Source organism: Diachasmimorpha longicaudata, chromosome 2, assembly GCF_034640455.1.
Source record: "Diachasmimorpha longicaudata isolate KC_UGA_2023 chromosome 2, iyDiaLong2, whole genome shotgun sequence".
Taxonomy (NCBI): Eukaryota; Metazoa; Arthropoda; class Insecta; order Hymenoptera; family Braconidae; genus Diachasmimorpha; species Diachasmimorpha longicaudata.
In genome coordinates, this window is record NC_087226.1 from 10,528,192 (window position 1) to 10,547,603 (window position 19,412).

At 39.2% G+C, this 19,412-nt stretch overlaps 1 protein-coding gene and 1 long non-coding RNA gene across 8 annotated transcripts in view; both read left to right on the plus strand.

The window, feature by feature from the left end:
- Positions 1 to 1,206: 1,206 nt before the first annotated feature.
- Positions 1,207 to 4,151, plus strand: LOC135172816 (uncharacterized). Of its 2 annotated transcripts, XR_010301179.1 has the most exons (4): positions 1,207 to 1,357; positions 1,447 to 1,739; positions 3,497 to 3,762; positions 4,141 to 4,151. It is a non-coding gene; the product is annotated as an uncharacterized LOC135172816 (long non-coding RNA). The 2 variants fall into 2 exon arrangements; XR_010301178.1 differs by lacking the exon at positions 4,141 to 4,151 and having other exon boundaries at positions 3,497 to 3,973.
- A 3,432-nt stretch (positions 4,152 to 7,583) lies between these two features.
- The window catches only part of LOC135172797 (nephrin), a 115,691-nt gene continuing 103,862 nt past the window's right edge, over positions 7,584 to 19,412 (plus strand). For 2 of the 6 annotated variants that reach the window (XM_064139174.1, XM_064139179.1), the window contains exon 1: positions 7,584 to 9,645. In XM_064139174.1, coding sequence (XP_063995244.1) covers positions 9,549 to 9,645 — 97 coding nt within the window. In that variant the 5' untranslated portion in view covers positions 7,584 to 9,548. The remainder of the gene's footprint in view (positions 9,646 to 19,412) is intronic. The other 4 variants (XM_064139175.1, XM_064139176.1, XM_064139173.1 and 1 more) reach the window with 2 other exon arrangements.

Below are 19,412 nucleotides of genomic sequence, written 5' to 3' on the forward strand. Positions count from 1 at the left end.
AATTTCGTACATGGCACTAAATTTTTGCAATAATAATATTGAAATTTCTGACGTAATTTGCTAATATACACGACGGTACGGAAATAAAGCCGGATTAGACTTTACCAACGGTTGTTCGGTAAGGCGATTAATGACTGGTTTGAACGATGGCGGGTAGATGGCTATGTTCCAATGGTTTGAGTACTCTAAGGATTATGATAATTCGAAAGTAGATATAGGTGAGGTGGCCCGACTTTACAGTAATTAAAATCGAGAAATTTTAATTGCATGTTATAATTGGAAACTTACACTGTGCGAACTAGTATCTTGAGGACGGCTTAATTTAAGATATTAGGCTCAGAAGTTTGTCTTATCAGCTCACTTCGTGACTGAAATTTTGCATGTCTTGCAACAGCTCTCTTTACAGTTTTTTGATGTTGCAATTAAATTATGTTGCAATTACATGAGGATCAAGTTTCAGTACGTTTTTACGGCGATATTTTTCATGGAAACGTTGCAGGGAAAATTTTTTCCTGAATTTTTGGCCAAAAAAATCATATAATGGAAATTTTCTAGTGTATTGATAAATGGAATATCATAGGATGGACTTGCAATATAGATTTTATAGCGCATTGGTTGCTGCATTTTTAACGCTTCATGCATTTCGAATCATGGCTGATTTTATTGTTGGGAACTCTGAAAATTGATAAATGCGTGGAAAACCTTGCAATGTTTATTTCTACGCGTTGGATATGGAATTCCATCCCTTTGTATTTATTCATCAGCAAATTCAGGAAGCCTGTAAAATTTGTTGTTTGGTCTGCATTCGGTCGTTCAATCTATTGGAATATTTGATAATTCCGAAATGAAAAAAAAAATTATTTCATTTCGCGTTCCTTTGAAATATTGAAGCTTATCTGAATAAAATCCATTAACTATTCCGTGCACGATGGAGTTAATCGTGATTGGATTATTTCTTTTTTGGATAAAAATATCTCACCAATTTTTTTCAGTCGTTCAGCGTACACTGTTTGCAGTCGTACAGTATCACTGTTAACGATTTTCCCGATTTTATTCCCCCAAAAACTCACATTTTTTTCCAAATTGAAGCAATGTTTGCATATACTGCTTCATATATTTTTCTTGACTATTTTCAATTTTTTATTTCCAAGAAGAACTCCATTTTGGTGGGGGAGGCTTCATGTTTCAACAATATGGCGTCTTCACTTTTAGTAGTTGAACTGCGTCTCACCGCAGAGTCACGAGTAAGTTATCTAAATTTTGGACATTTTATTGAGTTTTCCAATACATCCCCCCCAACCGGCAGCGGTTAAATCCTCTACGAAAATGAGATTCGAAAATCACGTAGAAGATCGTGGTGAGTTTATTCAGTAACTCCTCCATTCAATCCACGTATAAAACTGTCCTCAGCACTCGTTCATCCATATATACACGTTTCGTTGATAGATTTATTGTTCCAAGGATTTTATTCATCGAGCATCCTCATAATATCCGAGGCAGTAAAATCGATGGAGTTACCAGTAGGAGAGCGTGACCTATTGCCAAGGAACTTCAATCCCCCGTCCATCGTTGGATGGAGGTAGCCTAGCCAATTATTTCCAATTTCGATCATCCTTACGCTGTTCTCGTCGCAAAGTTTTCCAGATGGGATGAGGAAGAATCGAGGCGTCCAATTGGTAAAACAGTGAATGGTCACAGTGATATAGCCAATACTAATGAAGCCTGGAACAATTGACGAGGTAATACGAATGAGAAATGTTGGATAAGTATTATAACCTCATTGTCAAGGAATTAATAGTTGAAATAGGATAACTGGGAGTGTTTTCAAAATAATAAATTCTCACTCGCGGACTCAAGTATGGAATTGTATTTGTATAATTGGCCTTCATTTGGGGGCTTTGTGAGGTTAGTGCTGATACAAAAGCCACTACGAGTGCTGCATTCACATTGCCTCAGCGGTTTTTACCCTGTTTATTCTACCATTCAAAATCTCATTCTAATGGAATAGTGGTTTTCATACTGATACCGAAGAAAGAAATTGAGAACTGTTTAATGAGAATAATCGTGGGTATTTTGGCTGTTTATCATGCACTCTTCACTCGTCGCCTTTGGAGAAGATTTTACTTCTCTTGTTGTCTACTAACAGTCCCCAAATGTTTGAAGACATTTATTGGTCGTCGATGTTCCGAAGTCGAGAATTCAATACGAGCTTTTATATTTTATCAGCCATTTTTTCCCTGTTCTTTCAACCATTGAAAATATGATTTTAATGGGGTTGTGATAGTGGTTTTTATAATTATATTGGAGAAAGCAAATTGCGGACTGTGTAATGAGGATAGTGCTGAGTATTTTGGCCATGATAATTTAATTATTTTGCATGAGATAATTTATTTGTTCTACCGTAATCATTATTTGTCATTTTTTTTATTTTCTCTGGACCCTCCATATTTCCGCGTCCGATATTCCTCATAGTTCAAAACGTATCGCCCTGTGTATCTCGTACCAGGAAAAATCAAGATTATTAACAGAGAATAATCCCGACTCATTTTATAATGATATTGCTATTTTTCATGAAGTAATTTATTCATTCCTCCATAATATTCTATTCCTCATATCGTCACGCGGTCTTTGGCCTCAAGACTTCGTATTTCAGCTCCCAATATTCTTCAGAGTGTAAAATAATAATATTTGAAAAATCGGGGGAAAATTTTCCACGTCTTGTAACCCCCTAACGATTCCGAAAAGTTTGAAGACATTTATTGGAAGGAGGCGTCCAGAAATCGTTAACTACGTGGCAAACGATGATGGCTATCGTGCTGACATCAGCGTTGGCCAAGAATAGCGAGCGATCTTTCACAGTGTCCAAGATGTGTCGCTCGGGGTAGATGTGCACACTCCAATCAACCAACTTGGCTAAAATCCAGGATCAAGTGACTACGACCAGTGACTGCGGATCGATATGGCTTCGACAAAATACAATCCATCAGCATTGAATTTTTTTTTTTCCAATTAAAATTGAAATTCTTGCTTCATGAAAGTCAAAGCAAATTACTTTGTTCGAGACAATTATCGTTGTTTCATGTTTATCTCTTTTCACAAAACACCCCTTGAAGTTAATGGTTTGACACCGCAATTTTCTTCAAGTGTACCTCGAGATTTACACATTATCTGACGACCCGACACAGCACCACAAGCTCTCTTTTCATTCGACTTTACCCAGTGCAGGAACGTTTCGCAAGAATAAACCGTAAATGCTTTCACTCAATTTCTTTCATTCGAAAGTCTTTTGGCTGTTTTTATGTTTTATTTGTATACTGATAGAAGAATTCTATTGTGTGGACTTTGGATTTTTTAACACTATGATAATATCCATTAAATGATGAAAATTATCTGAGCACCGATTAATATTAATTTGACAATGCAAATTAATCCAGTACGATTATCTCATATATTATTCCAACATCAATTTTTTTCTAACTGATTATCTTGGTTTCAGAATACACCTATCATTCACCCAAATATCCAACGTCCTTTGCATAAAATAATTGGAGAGAGATTAAATCAAGTATTGGGACGACCGACATTATTTCCAATGCACCACGAAAATTTTATACATGTTAACAACACAACCTAGTGGTATTTCACTCTGAGCGGACGATGACATGATCGCCAATGCCTGGGTTCACTGCACGTATAGCTCGACTACTCGTTCTACTACGGCACGGATAGATGGGAATATTTCTGATGGAGTTATAGCTGAAGGTAAAACAATTACAAATTGAATTGAAAATATCCAGTACATGCTTCATCCATTTTTCACGTATTCTGATGTGATGGCGCCTCAAAGAGATTAGGAAAATATTAGGTCACGCGTTGTTTGAAGTTTTTATTCCTTCAGCTTTCGCGGAACATAATTTCATGTTTTTCTGAATAATTGATGGAGTCTGACTCCTGTTTATTGTGAAAGGCTTCTAAAAACTGGATTTTTCTTTTCATAAATAAAGTTTTGTATTTTTTCCGTAATATTTCGGTTGATATGCCTGGGAATTCCTTACTAATTAATTTTTCATTGCAATTATTAACTGTCAATTTCAGTGCAATTATACATTGTTAGTTCAATTATCTTTATTTCGATTACAGATTGCGGTGGATTTTCAAGGAATTTTCCATAGTTGGTGAGTAATTTTTCGAGAAATTTTGCAAAAACAAATTTTCAATTTATTCTCATCATCTTTTGCATGTATCAGCAAGAAAAAAATTGATTACGTTGTGATGAAAGCAATTTTCCACTCGTCCCTCCAGCGAGTGTTTTTTGATTTAATGAAAAAACTGCTTTCAAAAAACGCCAATCAATTCGAAGGGTAATTATTTCCCAGATGATACCCGCAGATGATGAGTTGTAGTGGGTGAAACGATAAACCATTCTTCCATAACGTTATACGTTGTCAGTGTACATCCTATCAAACGTATACAAGCGTTGAGGTCAGTTATTACCGTCCAGAGACACGTACGAGGAAAATATCGATTCGTCCCAGGTCGTGTACAAACTAGTGTATAGTACTGAGTGAGTAAAGTGAGAGAGAGAGTGAGACAAGTTGGTGTGTATGGGAGGAGGGGCTTTAACATTGGAGTGCGTCGGCCTCACTCGAATGAACGTTGGTTTTGTATACATGCACACTCAGGGATAGTATAACAAGCCTTGGCAACACGAACCAAGCGTCAACGTCGGCCACAGAGCCACGGCCCCGACTGATTTAGGAATATGCACAAGCCCCAAAGTTGCTCGTCGCAACAAGCTTCGGAGTGAACATGAACGTTACGACATATCCTATGACGTAGTGCCGAATAACGGGGGACCTGGGGCTTTACAGGTGATTATTCGACGTGCGAGGCGAGGATGATAGGGGGTGTGAGTGGGTTAACGGAAGGTGGGTCAGACTCAAATGCGTCATTGGCACGCGAGAACACTTGACGATAACTATCTGTATTGAGACATTTCATTCGCCACTGCCAACACACCGCACACTGACAGAAGAATTCGAGGGATGTCACGTATTAACAAGAAAAATTTAAAAGGGTTAAATGTTTCGGAGGCGACGATGATTCAAATTCAGCAATCAATACCAACAAATGCTCCCAAATATTCAGACGTCGACAACTGTGGTTGTCAGCTAAATCGGGACGATGCATTGAATTATGAGGATAAAATGATGAAACCCTTTGGAATATTTTGAATAGCTTCAAAATTATAATTAGAAGACCCTTTTCATCCTACACAGCCGAGAGGCACGCCACGATACGGAGATTGACTCTGAACTAACGGTAGATAGTAGTTAGACCTAGGGCTAATATGGACCCAACAGGGCAATATAATTTTCATCCCCTGAACCACCGCTCGGCTCTTCAGTTTGACCCCGCTAGATGTACCTGTGGGAAAAACCCCTATTTGGGAAAAACCCATCAGTAAAAGCCTCGAGAGGATTTTTCATTTTACACTCTCAGGGAAGCCCCACTAGCTATAAACTCAACATATAAAAGTGCTTAGAAGAGCAATTTTTATATTGCGGGATTTTCAATTTCTATAAATGTCTTTCTGTAAATGTATGTTTGTCAAATCGAGGGGAAAATTTAACTACCAATTTTCAGCGGGGGTTCATTGTCTACGAATTCCAATTCCATGATGTGACAAGCGTCAATAATGCCCCATAAATCCGTCGCTGAATTATTCGTTAATCATCGAAAATTTGAATTATATCGAATAGGGAATCATCTGGTTCTGTTTAATCTTCTCCACCCCTTCCAATTACTCCTTCTTTATCAGTTCATCCCCCACTCTCGACCATAGTTCGCTTATTATCCCTCTCCATCACACAATTCTGACAAAGTTATGCGCCAGCACTCGGCCATCATCGACATATTAAATTTTGCCCACTTGAAGCGTACCACTACACAACATCCCATGATATCCCCGTGAACAGTGATGCAATGATAAATAACTGACATCGAAATTATTGAGATTGATCGGATGTTTCAACTCATCGTGCTTACACGCACATTATCAGAGCGGAATCCTTCCAGCATATATTTTGAGTGCAACATGTTTGATCTCGTTGATCTCATTTAACGAGACTCAACGCTGAAAATTGAGATTTCACGTGGTTCAACGGTGAGAATCATTTCATGGTGCCCCGGAATCACCTAATTAAATTGTTAGTATGCCCGTAATGCAATTTCATTTAATTGGAGTCGTGATACCAAAATCATCAGAGTTAAACTAGCGCAAATTGAAAAAGGATCGTTGTAAATAAATTAAAGAAGCCATACCATAATTTCTAACCCAACGAAAATGGCAAATCTAGGGGTTAAGTAGAGAGACGTTTATGAATATCGGTAAAACATATTGGATCCATGACAATATAACAAATGAATTGTCCCACCACATCCTTCAAATCAATCCTCGTATTACATCTTTCTCCGACATTCAGTATCCCATATAATTTATGCACCTCGCAATATAAACTCAATCATATCAGCCACCTCTTTTCCTCATAAAAATCGATAAAGTCCTCCAATCCAATCAAGTTCCCCCCGACAGCAAGATTTTATTGAAATCGTCGATAAATTACTCATTCTCTAGAAGATCTTAACGTGACTAGAATCGAAGGGGGGAAACTGCTACACTTACAGTCTTACATCCCCCGCCCTTCCCCAGATGATTGCCCTATCGCCAGTCGGGATAGCTCAACTCCGAAGGCTGAGAGAAGAAGTACGGTGGATCCCCCGCCTCCTACCACCCTCAGCCATTCCCGCACCACCCTGACAGCCCCGCGAGGAGCGCGTTGCTTGCTTTTCCAACCGTTCTCTTTCGCTACGACTATAATGCGAATACAAATCCGCGCTTGAGGTTATAACTACGTCGTAGGAAAGACGGTCGCAATAGGGTATGCACCGAGCAATAGAAGGGGGGGTTGAAAGGGGATGGAGAATAGTGGAAAGGAGGGATCGTTTTCACGGCTCTCGCTCACGAGTATAAGCTCATCCTGGGCCCGAATAAATATTGAAAGAGAACTTTCAAGCTATTGTTCTCCCTGGGAAGGCCATTGCGGAAATGCATTCCGCCTCGAATATTCAATTCTTTGACCCCGAAAAACCCCATTCGGACTACCTCCAAGATAACTCTTTATCATGAATTGAGATTAATGGATGAAATGCCTGCTGTGATGGGCAGTGCTAAGTGCATTAGGAGGTGAATTCCCGAGTGGAGTGCTGAATGTGTGGGATATCAAACATTAGTCGTACTTCAAGGACAAGTAGAGGTATTTAACGAAGGACACGGGGAACATTTTTCCAGCGCTCGTGACGGACACATCATCGGCAGTTCACATAGCCCAAAAAAAATTTTTTTCCCAACATATATCATATCATACCCTAATCGAACACGGCCGATTTCATGGAGATAATCGATTATGTAATACTCATAATCGATCATTTGACGATCGATAATCGTTAGTGAAGAACAGAAGCACAGTGTCGCAACCGCAGTGGCGCTAGTGTTCATAAACGTAAGCCAGTATTTAGTGCAACGATAATTCTACCTCTCAAGTATCTATAATCATCGCCCTGAAAATAATCTCAACCCCTCAATTCACCCATCATCGCCTGTTAAAAACCTCGGAATAGTTCAAGTGCTATTTACACGCATAACCGGGTCCATAATATTCTCCCGATCCCCTCATCATCTCAATCGCGAGAATACCCACTCCTGAAATGAAATGCACACAACCGCGTGAAGATAAAACTTTTTAATTGGCCCACGGTGGGGTCCAGTGGCGCTGTTATACCATTGGAAAAATGGCGAAGAGGCACAAGGATGTCGAGCAATTCGTAGTCGTCAGACGTAAGTGTAGTATCGTTTACGGGTCACCGGGAGCAAGAGAGAAAGAGAGCCATCTCCAGCAATGTCATTAAGGGTCCCGTAATATTCCACCGAAAAGCTCCTGCGGGACGCAGTGTTGACCTGGCATTGGAGAGAACTAGAGAAAAAAAAACCCAGGGGAAAAAAAAACGAAATAAACAGTGACGCGCGTCAGGAGCGAGTGTGAGTGAGAGGGAATGGAGTATCGGGCGAACAGCGGCACCAGCAGTACGACCGGCGGCAGAGGACAGAGGAACCGTAGAGCCTCGACCCATGTCGATGGACCCAGGGGTTGGGATGCTGGTTGCGCGTGCTCGTTGAGCTTCGGCCGAACTCGTGAATCTCCGTCGATCTCTGCGGGGGCAGAGGCCTCCCCACCCCAGCCTCTCATTGCTGACTGCTCCCTCCCGGTCGTGAGGCACACACGCGTCTGTTCCTTCGACGAACGAGGTACTTCATATACGCCAGTCAATTTTATTGCGTGAATTTTTGAGGCCTCAGCAGTATGGTACACCACACCGGTACACCGTCAATACAGACTGTTTGTTTTGTTCGTCAGTGAGTATTGATACTGTAAACACAACGTGTCGTGAATTTTCCCACCCCTCCCTGAGTTCTTTGTTATATTCGTCCCTTTTTGAGTTTTATTTCGTGGAAAAGTAGCCTGTGAATATCAGTGGACAATTGGCAATGGCCATGATCGTGTGATAATGATTCGTGGGCTGGTGTAGCGGATACCTGGCTATTCGAGTCAATGATCCTCAGGCAGGATCGCAACTTTAGGGTTACAATAGCGGTGAAAAACTAACACGCGCCACTTAGCGACACGTGAACCCTACGTTGGATCGATTCTAGTGCGTGACGCGCCCGCTTTTTCTCGTGAAAAAAAAAAAGGGGGGTGAGATCACCGGATTTATCGCTAAAATCGCAAGTCCTCGGTGCATTTTCTACTCGTTTATGGGCATGAGGGACTCGAGCATCAGTGGGTGATACAGAAGTGTTTTTGTCAGCTGGACTTCGCGGTGAGTGCGTTAAATTCTATCTGTAAAGCCTAATAACAGGCCGGTGAGCCTCTCGAGATTGTGTAAATACGCCCACTCGGCAATACGTGACCACGGATTATCATTTTTTTTTTCTTCTGAACGTGAAAATAAAAGTGCGCGAGAGACTGCTGTGTGTGCATCGAGAAACTCACCAACTCCGGTTTCCTGATTAAACTGGCTACGGTGCGCATAGCTGAGTGACTCGAGTGAATAAAAAGAAGGGTGAATTGAAAGAAAATACATTGTTGTGCGGGGAAAGAGTGATAAATGTCCTTGCTCGATGTGGAGGAGTGAGGTGCGATGATATATATGTAAACGGCTGAAATATTGGAACTCGTGACGTCAATTTTGTTCCGGGGTCAACGCTATCGAGTTTCGGAAACGCCCCACGCGCGTATCAAAATTGACGTCTATCATCGCAATTTCGGGGGGAAAAAGTCTCTAGTCGGGTAGAACAATTGTTTCGGTTTTTTTTTGGTGAGAGGTAGGGGTAGTAACATTGGTGTTGTGTGTTTGTGTGTGTTAGTTTGGCCAGAGTGATTTGGGAGTTAATGGCTCTGTGGAATTAAGGAGATCGGGAGAACACGTTGATGATGAAGCTCCAACTCAGGCCCAGTGGTGCGTCGACGATGACGTCAATGCTGATGATCGTCCTGGCTGTACTGTGGATATCGCAGGATGTTAGAGGTGAGTCGTTGTGACTTCATTTGTTTGTTTACGTTAAGGGGCCTCGGACAATGGGCTTAGGTAACTGGCGCCGTCTGAGAGAATTCGTAGAATTTCAATTCGTTAGAACGATTTCAGGAGTATATAAAATAATTGAGAATATTTTAATATTATATGCGGTTTCAACAGTGGAATATAATATTTCACTGGTGAAAATTCTCTCCGGAAATCTTGATGAAGTTTTATTATTAAAAATTGATACATTTAGACAAAAACTTTTGGAATCTTTAGAAAATTGCTAGAAAATTTTAACGGCAACAATTTATTTTCATTTGAAAATTAGCGTAAATTGACAAATTTTCGACTTGGAGTGAAATTTCATTTGTTTTCTTCAAATCAAATACAAGATCTATGGAGCAATTTTTTTTTGCAACAGCGAAAAAAATGATTGTAAATAATTGATTTGCTCATGTTGAAGAGAGTAAATGAAATTTTCCAATAGCTTCGGCTTCACGTCTTTATTTCGAAGCTATGCGGGGAGAATTGTTGCACGTGCAGTGGGTGAACAAAGACAAGTGCAAAATAGATATCGAGGGTGAGAAAAATGACGTTTATCAGCGGGAAAAATATTGCCGAGCTCACAACGGAAACAATTCTTCATTGTTCTCGGTTTTTCTTGGTACAGGAGGACATGAGAAATACTCCAATATCTCTGATTTACTTTGGGCAATTGTCTCTAACGAAAATGAGAAATCTATTAGCGATAATAGTCCATCAATTCTGGTAGGACTCAACCGCGGAGTTGGCTAGTGATAGACAGAGGAATGCAGTATCGGTTAAATGCTTATTCTATTGATTTTATCGGATAGATTTGGTAACTGCACTCTCATCGAGAGAATCGAAATTCTCTCATTCTTTTATTCACGATAATTCGATAACCACAGGGTGAAAGTCTCGCATTTTTGTTTTTTTACGGATTGAAAAATGAAAATTTGAACTTAACTATGGCTAAAAATCATGAAATTACAATTTTCATTAACGATTTCTCGAAATTTCTTTCAAATTTGATTCTTCTCTATTAAATTACACAGAATAATCGACGGCAAAATCTTGATTACTGTATATTTTTCAATGTCTTCTCCAAAGTGTTTTTGTGCTCTTTAAAAATTGACATAATTCGGCTAAATCGTACCCCTCGCCCCGCCATAAGGGCTATTGAAGACACCCCCGTAAAATCATTCCTCAATATTTCGAACAGACGATTAAATTCAGTGGTGCATAGTTCGCGTGCGACAAACCGTACATCTGAAAATCCGACGTGTAGAGGGGAAATAATACCGCGGGGTTTAATTGTTCTAAAGACTCTGACCCAACATTCTGATGGCGTGAGAGAGGCTAAATTCACGATAGGTAGAGAGAGGGAGAGAGAAGGAGAGTAAACCTGGGTATTAGGAGTGAAGCGGGAATAGGCTATCCGCTTTGGGATCGAAACACGTAATCGGACGTGCATCGGTGCACCTGTGCGTCCAATCTAGGCGCGACATATGCCCATAACCACACAGTCCTCCCAAACGCATTACACACTAAAATCCCTCTCTACGATGCAATTAGCGTTAAGGAATATAGAATTCACGGGGTGAGGATATCTAATTGACTCGGATAAGTTTCCGGGGTTGAAATTGTCGGTTATGCGGTCAAATTCATTCCGACATTTATTATAATTTCTCTTAAACAGGCTAATTAATGAGTCTTGAAGTTTATGCTGTACTCGAGTGCCGAGTAAATAATTCAAACTCCTTTATTTTGTTGTTTAAATTTTTTTATGGGAATAAAAAAAAATCAAGATAAATTGATAATGAAGGACACGAGTGCCGTAAATTTAACTAAACGCAGTTATTGGATTTAACAGGGTGAGATGTGAGTGAGGAGAGTGAAAGAAATGAGTTTAATGAGGCGAAATTATTTCTTGGATTTCATTAGATGACGGGCATTTGTTAAAGGTGTGTGAGCGAGAGAGTTAACACAGACACATTACCTCTACGCTCTTGTCCCTCGTATTCTTTGCTTCAATTATTGAGAGTGATGAACCATATCAGCCTAGAGCAGTCAACTGAATCACTCATCAGGTCGATTCATTGGATTTAATTTTAAAATTCATTGGTCCTTCGATTTCTTGCGGATAGAAAATTGTCAGTTGACCCCATTGTTTTCCCTCACCCTATGTTTTAATTATTCATACTCAGGGAGAAGTAACTTATTTTTTCAAATGCCTAAGTAATTGCTCCCATTAAGTTGAAAATAAAAAATAATGCAATAAATTAAGTAATTCATAATTTTTTGGGGGGGAAAACCTAGGGGCAAACTTTTAGTCCGTATTGTCTTGGGAGCCTTAAAAGTCTGAAAATAAAGTTGAAATTTTTTTTTTCGTACGCGGGTGACCCTAGGAGTCGTGGAAAAAGCTCAACCCAGTGGTACCGTATGCAGGTGAGCAACATGTCTGTGACACTGAATGCGAAATAGCGCCCGGGCTGGTACTCTGCAAGTTTCCTCTCCTGCCAGTACTCTCTGACGCGAATACGACTGTTGGGTAGAGAGTGTGAGGTGAATGCACTTGTCCACCTTGCTTTTTTCATTGTTAACATAGGGTACACACGTATGGACGTGATATGTGTATATGTGTGTGTGAATGTATAGGCGAAATGGATATCCATTTCGAGAATACGATATAGGTATTCCTCGGTGTTTCGAATATTGATATTTTATTCTCCTTCCATATTCGTACAATCCTTGTCACGGAACGTTGACAGCTTCCTCTTTCTCTTTCGGTTTACCTTTTCCCCATTTTAATTATCTTTTCCAATCAATATCTCAGCGGTCAATTTTAGGAAAATAATGGGGGATGGTTGGCAGGAATATATAACAGTTTTTATAGATTTTTAATGGGTAATAAATTAGCTGCATTAATTTTTTCTTCTTTTTCCATTCATTAAATATCATTATTCGCCATTGGAGATTTTCAAATGAAAGATGAGACGATGAGCTTCATATTTTGTTCCTTGTTCTGTAAAAAAATCAGATGTTTAAAAAAATATTACGGTTTTTAGATTATAGTTTTCTATGGTAATTTTTGGAATTTAGTCAAATCTTCATTAGATTCAATTCTTTTTAATTTGAAAGCATTTCTCGAAATTTCATCTCAATTACTCAGTTCGACAATTTTCTATCAATTCAATGGACAATAATTTTGCATTATCGAGTTTGAAGAATGTCCTCTTGCAGGAAATTTTCGCCATTAGTAAGTGGTTTCGATAGAGTTAGGGCTTCAAAGTGTCATCGTGCTCCATTGACTCCTCTGAGAATACGCGAGAGTTAAGGTGCGGCTTATTTCGTTGGTGACAGGTAGAGAGTACCTAGACACTTAGGGATTCTCACTATCTTCCGTTTTGCCATGTCGTCCCTCTTCATCAATCCCCTACCTTCTTCTCACCCTCTCTCTCTCCCACTCACTCTCTCACGTGCGTTTGAGACCAGTGCATACACACACCCGAGGCACACCTTGCCGGAAGAGCACTAGCTCTCTACCTCGTAAAAAACAGGTGGCAATTACGGATACCTGAATTAGTACCACTGGAGTTCTTGAACTAATTTTAGCATTGTTTCGCACTGTCATGAGACCCTTCTCTACTGAGTAACAATGGCTGGGTAAATATGGATTTATTTCTTATTCTTCGCTCATTTTCACATGGCTTCAGGGTGTGTAGGGACGAGAATTGTTCAGTGGAAAGTATTACAAATCTCCTGAGCCCTTTTGAGGATTTTTCTTTTTTTAATTAAAATAATTGAATTTATTTGAACGTTAAAACGACTGAAGCGTAGAGTTAATGTCCTGATTTTTCCAATGGCAACTCATTATTATTTAAATTGAATTGATCATTTTAAAAGCTGATATGTACTAGCCAAATAATGTCAATTCACCAATTTTCTAGTACCATATTCCCATTTTTTTTTCAACGACAACTCATTATTATTTATATTTAACTTCCCAGTGTTGGCAAATATTTGTTGATACGACTCTACGAGTCGTTAACCCCTCAAATAGTATCAATCACGAACTAAAATCACCATACAGTAAAAATCGATGATAAAACGAGCAGTAGAAAATTGGTTGGCCCTTTTCCTAACCCACGAAACATAAGATTGGTGAAAGTTAAGGGAAAAGTAAGGAGTTTCCATCCAAACTCCTTTGGAGCTAAGCCAGACGCGATTGTCGGGCGAATTCACGACGCCCAGCTTCCTCTTTGGCCCGACGTTATATACCACACGGGGAGTAGTGCCCTGAAGGGTAAAAGACTCGGTATAGGGGATGGAAGGAGAGGGAGAGGTAGGGAGCTTGCAGTTGAGAAATAGACTCGATAGCGAACTCTCGCAAAAAGATATCACCGAAAGAACAAAAAAAAAAAACGTTACGTTTGTTTCTCCCCCGGCATTATCTCTCCTATTCCGATAAAGACGCGAAATTAAGTTGAGATGAAAAAAAAAAATTGTTAAGATTAATTTATTACAGTGTCGTGTGACAACTATTAATCCATCGTGCAGTGTGAAAAAATTTTATTTGCAATTTCACGCTCACGTGGCTGGAGCTGGGGAATCTCATTAAATCGGGACCGCGCCATGACGTCACGCTTGTGGGTTGGGAATATATGTAGATATGTGTGTGGGGTAGACGTCATGCACACGTTCAGAATCAACTGTCGAATAAACTCATCGATGAAGTATTAAAATGGGAGAAAAATTACGGTAAATCATAATAAGTCAAAAGCAACGTCAAATGCAAATTAATTTCTGGGTGAAATATTTTTAGGATCTTTGATAGGTGTTTTGATTCATTCAAATTGTACTAGTGAGATATTGCCCTTCGAAGGCACATACGAAGAGAATTTTTTTTTTTCAAATTTCTCTGTGACATCATTGATGATCGGTATGATGTAATAATTGTCAAACCGTGAAAGATAGATTTGTTAGCCAGTCGAGGGAAGTAATAGTTTTACCAACGATAAGAGAAAAGATTTATCATCACCATCGCTTGGATCAATTTTTTTTTTTTATGAAGATTGGTGTGAGGTTTGAGAGATTACGAAGCTTCTTCATCATTATAGAATTTTCTCGTAAGTCTGTTTATTCGAATAAGTACATTGGAGATTCAACCGGCGACTGGAGGATGCTCCTTGGAGGTGTCTTATCGATCTCGGTGATATGTATACCTTATCAATGGAGCTACTCACACCATCGTGCGACACTGATGTCCCAGACGCATCTCCATATTTTCTTGTTAGCTCGCCGCCTTTTTTGATGGGTATACATCCACTTTAGACGTGAAATAGGGGGCATTCACGGTTCCCTGAGTTGGCGCCTTATGCTCATGTTGGTAGTGAGCTACCCACCAACACCGACTAGAATACAAATTACGTAGTTTTACTCGACGTCCTTTTCCCACCCATTTCTTATTCTTTTTTTTTTTCTCGCCTCTTCGTTTTCTTTTATTAGGACAGGTGCAGGATATGCGCGTTCATGGAGACTTTATAGCAATTTAATTAGAATGAGGGAGGGACAGTGAGAAAAAAAAATGCTGACTTTGAGTGGACACTGTTGACTGAGAGAACAAATTGGAAGTTTCATGGCATAACATTTGTTCTTTGAGAATCTCTTGAATTTTTTTTTCCATGCGCTACGATTTTTGTCCATTTAATTCACAGTTTCATTTATTTTTTCTAAAATTTGCTAGTTCTTTATCTGGAAATGTTTTCAAATTTCAATGATAAGACAATTCCTTATTGACTCGAATCTATAATTAAAGAGTGATAATTCATAATGATACAACATTTTTCAATTAATTTATTATCAATGAATTTTTAATTGAATTCAATAGCAAATAAATTTCATTGAAAACAACATTAAAAATTTCGTTATCCTCCCTATCCAAACCTGACAAAGTTTATCCCTGAATAATTGCAAAGTACAATGGATTAAATCTCGATTGAACTCGGAAAACTCGTAGAAAATTCCATTCATTTTCCCTCCAGCCACCTGGTTCTCCTATCAAACGATCACTTTTGAAAACTCACTTCCTCTTTATTTCCTTCTTTTCTCTCTTCTTATCCTTCATCTCATTCTCGCTTCCTTTATATCACGTTCAATACGCGTAGTGGTACCAACAGAAGCTGTTACGAGAACCGAAGAACAACTGCTGTTCGCACCTCTACCATTCCCATCCCGTCCAACAACCATCATGATCACGATAGAATGTATACGAGTGAATTCGCGACCATGACAATGCCGACTGGAGTTTCTCCTCTCTTTAAAATTGCCTTCAACGACAATGACACGAAGATGCTAAAACGTAAAAAAAAAATAATAATAATGATAAGAATAAAGCGCAGAGGAGGTGGAAAAGAGAATGGAAAATCTTGTGAAAGAAATATCGAAGTGGTGTAGAGCATCGAGACTGGAATGCAGACTTCGTGCATAGACGTGTATACACGAGTGACAAGGAGAATGAAAAAGAATGAGAATAAAGGGGAGTGACAAAAAACAACAACAACAACAACAAGGAATATTCTTTACTTTTTTGTTTATTCTCATTTTTTTTTTCTCACAGCATTCGAGACGCACAAGCGACTCACTCCAGTATTATATGTCTCGTTGATATGGGCATTACTTTTTCGTCTCTCTGTACATCGATACAGCACTTGTTCTTCCCTCATTCGTACTCACCCTCTCACCGGTTCTCATGCATTCACTTGTCCCCCCCTCTTTTGGAAAAGGAGAGTCTTGGGCCTTTGTTGTTCGCTTTCACTCTGTTGAAGCAATAGCTTTGGCTCTAGGCGCTGGCGCTATTGGTGGTATCACTCCCTCTCGGCCCTGTTCCCGCTTCCTTCCGCCAGTCGGGAGAGACCTCCTCCCCTCTCGCCCTCTCATTCTTACCGTAACCGATTTCCTTCCTCACCACTCGCATTTCTCCGCAACCGGAGACTCTGTCACTGTGCGGGCAATGTCGTTGCACTCTTGGTGTGATTGTGGATTTGGGGGAAAGGGGATGGTTCCTGAATCTTTGAGACATCTTTCTGGAATTTTCCTTCCGAGTTGAGGTATCGACAAATTGTATATTCATAATTTTTTGAGGTCACTTTTAGGATTCTTTATGAATTTATAATTCAGCAGGGAAATGAAATGATAAAGGAATTGTATGATCGTCCCAGGTGTCTTCACATCTTCAGTTATCATTCCTGATAATTAAATGAGGCATGATATACATATGTCAATTGAAATGGTATTTACTTCCGAGTGATTGAGTATATGAGGGTTGACTGTTGAGATTATTTAGGACATTTTAATCCATTTTTCTTTAGTATTTCTTGCTGCCTCATTGTTTCACGCCCACGTGAGAGGCGAAAAAAAAAAACTTTTCGGGGGATGGACCATGGGGTGGTATCAGGGGCAGGAAAATTTGGATTGATGCCAGGGTAATAAATCCATTACGTCCTGTGCAGGAACGGGCATCGCATCCGTATCGCCTTATTAGACTTCTTCAGGTGGAGTCATTTACGAACAAATCCCCTATAAATATTGTAATTTCCGGTCATTTAATCTCGATGAGGGGAGAGGGTACACGTGAATGAGTCAATCCCCATCCAAATAATGACAATCGCATCATTGCTTTTTGTTTATTCATACATTGTCGACAATTTTAATTGAAATGTGAATAAATGTGTGCATTAACTATTACACAATTAATATGATGATCCATAAAATCAATTGAATTGAATTGTTAAATTATTTGAGAGTAAAAATTATTCTAAAAATATTAAAAATAGATTTTCTTATCTTTCTAAAATTAATTAGAATAGCATTTCCCCTTGAGACATATTTTTAAAATATAAATGTACATCATAAACTGCAAAATTGAAGTCTTCGAATAACTTGAGGCTTTTTTAAAATTATTGGAATATTTGGATGGGCGAGAGAAAGGGGAGAAAACCGAAGAGGCATCTCCATATCGACTTGCGAAGTGATTCAACAACGATCAAAAAGTTGGAAGAACACCCCTGAGGGCTTTCATAAATTATCAACTCTCATAAACTGCATTATGAATGCAGTGATAAAAATAAAATCTTTAGTGTTGGTGTTACACAAAGGGCAGATATTTCTATTGCGAATAAATTCCATTAATATGAGAATATATATATTTTTCATTTCAAACCGTGGAAATATACTTTCATTCGCTTTTTCATCTCCAATAGCATCCTCTTCTATTCCGTTGCGAATAAATATCTTCCCTCGAATAACTAGAAAGCGTAGAAATGGACGTGGAGAAGCATATAAAATGATGGAAAATATATTGTACAGAGTTGGTGGGCTCGAGTGATGGAGACTGACGAGTGAAAACCATACGTAAAATTTGTTTTCCCCGCTTACTGCTACAACACCCCCTTTCAATTCCAACATTTTTGAATGGCAAACGACAGGTTTACATCCTATTGTCGATATATTTTCCATTGTTTTTTCTTCTTTTTTCTTTTTTTTTTTTTTGGAGCTCTGCACTTTCAATCCAATTTCAACCTGGCATTACGTTCTGAATTTCCGATCTAGTGGATTGAAACAAAGAATTTCACCAGAAGTATGTTGTATAGTGATGTACACCGAGTACAGAAATAACGAGGAAAACTGAAGTTTGTTGTCAAATACGATAACTCCCACTGGGCGTGTAATTCCAGAGAATTCGTATTTCAAAAATTTATCGACATAAAATTTCATCGAACATATGTGTGAAAATTTTACATTCAATTTTTGACCGGTTTATTGACCAATTTTTATTAACAACATTGAAAAAATTCTAATGCTAAGCCCAGGCAAAGGAGTATATTCACCCATAATAGTGCATCATCCTTTTATCTCTCCATTTCAAATCTCATATCTTCTTCCTTGTCTAACCATCGTATCCCCAACATTCCCTACACTCGACTACTAACACGGTATAAGTCACACCGATGTTTGAAGCTTTTGGAAACATTTTTCCCGCCTCGATGTGTGCGCCATTGAGAATTTACAACCCCCGGGAAAATTGTTTCGCGCACGACCAATCCCTCCCTCTCCTCCCCCTCTCTATCTCTCTCATCCCTTGCCATCTCCTTTCCATTTGCAATCCTATACCTTTATAGTGTGTACTGCTGGCAGGGGCTAGGCTTTCACACTGTTGGCTACGCCAACGGTTCTCCCACAACCCTCGTAAATACTTCGTTCTGCTTTTTGTTTTTTCTTCGACCCTATGAATTACCTGAGCTGACTAACGAAAAGCGGAAAAATGGAGTGGGCGCTGGGGGAGGGGGGGGGAGAGGGGTGGAAGGGTTTGCGAAATGCCAGAGACAGATGTGCGACGTTTACTATCTCGTTTCCTCGGTTCCACGTAATTGTTTCGTGGTAATTACAAGATCGTTTTTCATTCGTGAAATTGTTAGAAAAATTGAAGAAAGAATGGGGGAATATTTTTGAAAGGCTTTTTGAATGGTTTGCATAATTCATTAGTTGGTGGGACAATCAGTGTAAATAACGAGTTTTAGGGTAATTATTTGGTAGACATTGAGGAAAATGTTTAGGTGATTGAAAAAGTTTTCTCGTGAAGTTCATATTTTAAGGCGTCAATGAAATTCATGGATAATTAGAAAATTTATAACTTTTTTTTGTTGCGGTCCTCATAATTACAAGTCGAACAAAAAACATCCAGGAAATTGTGG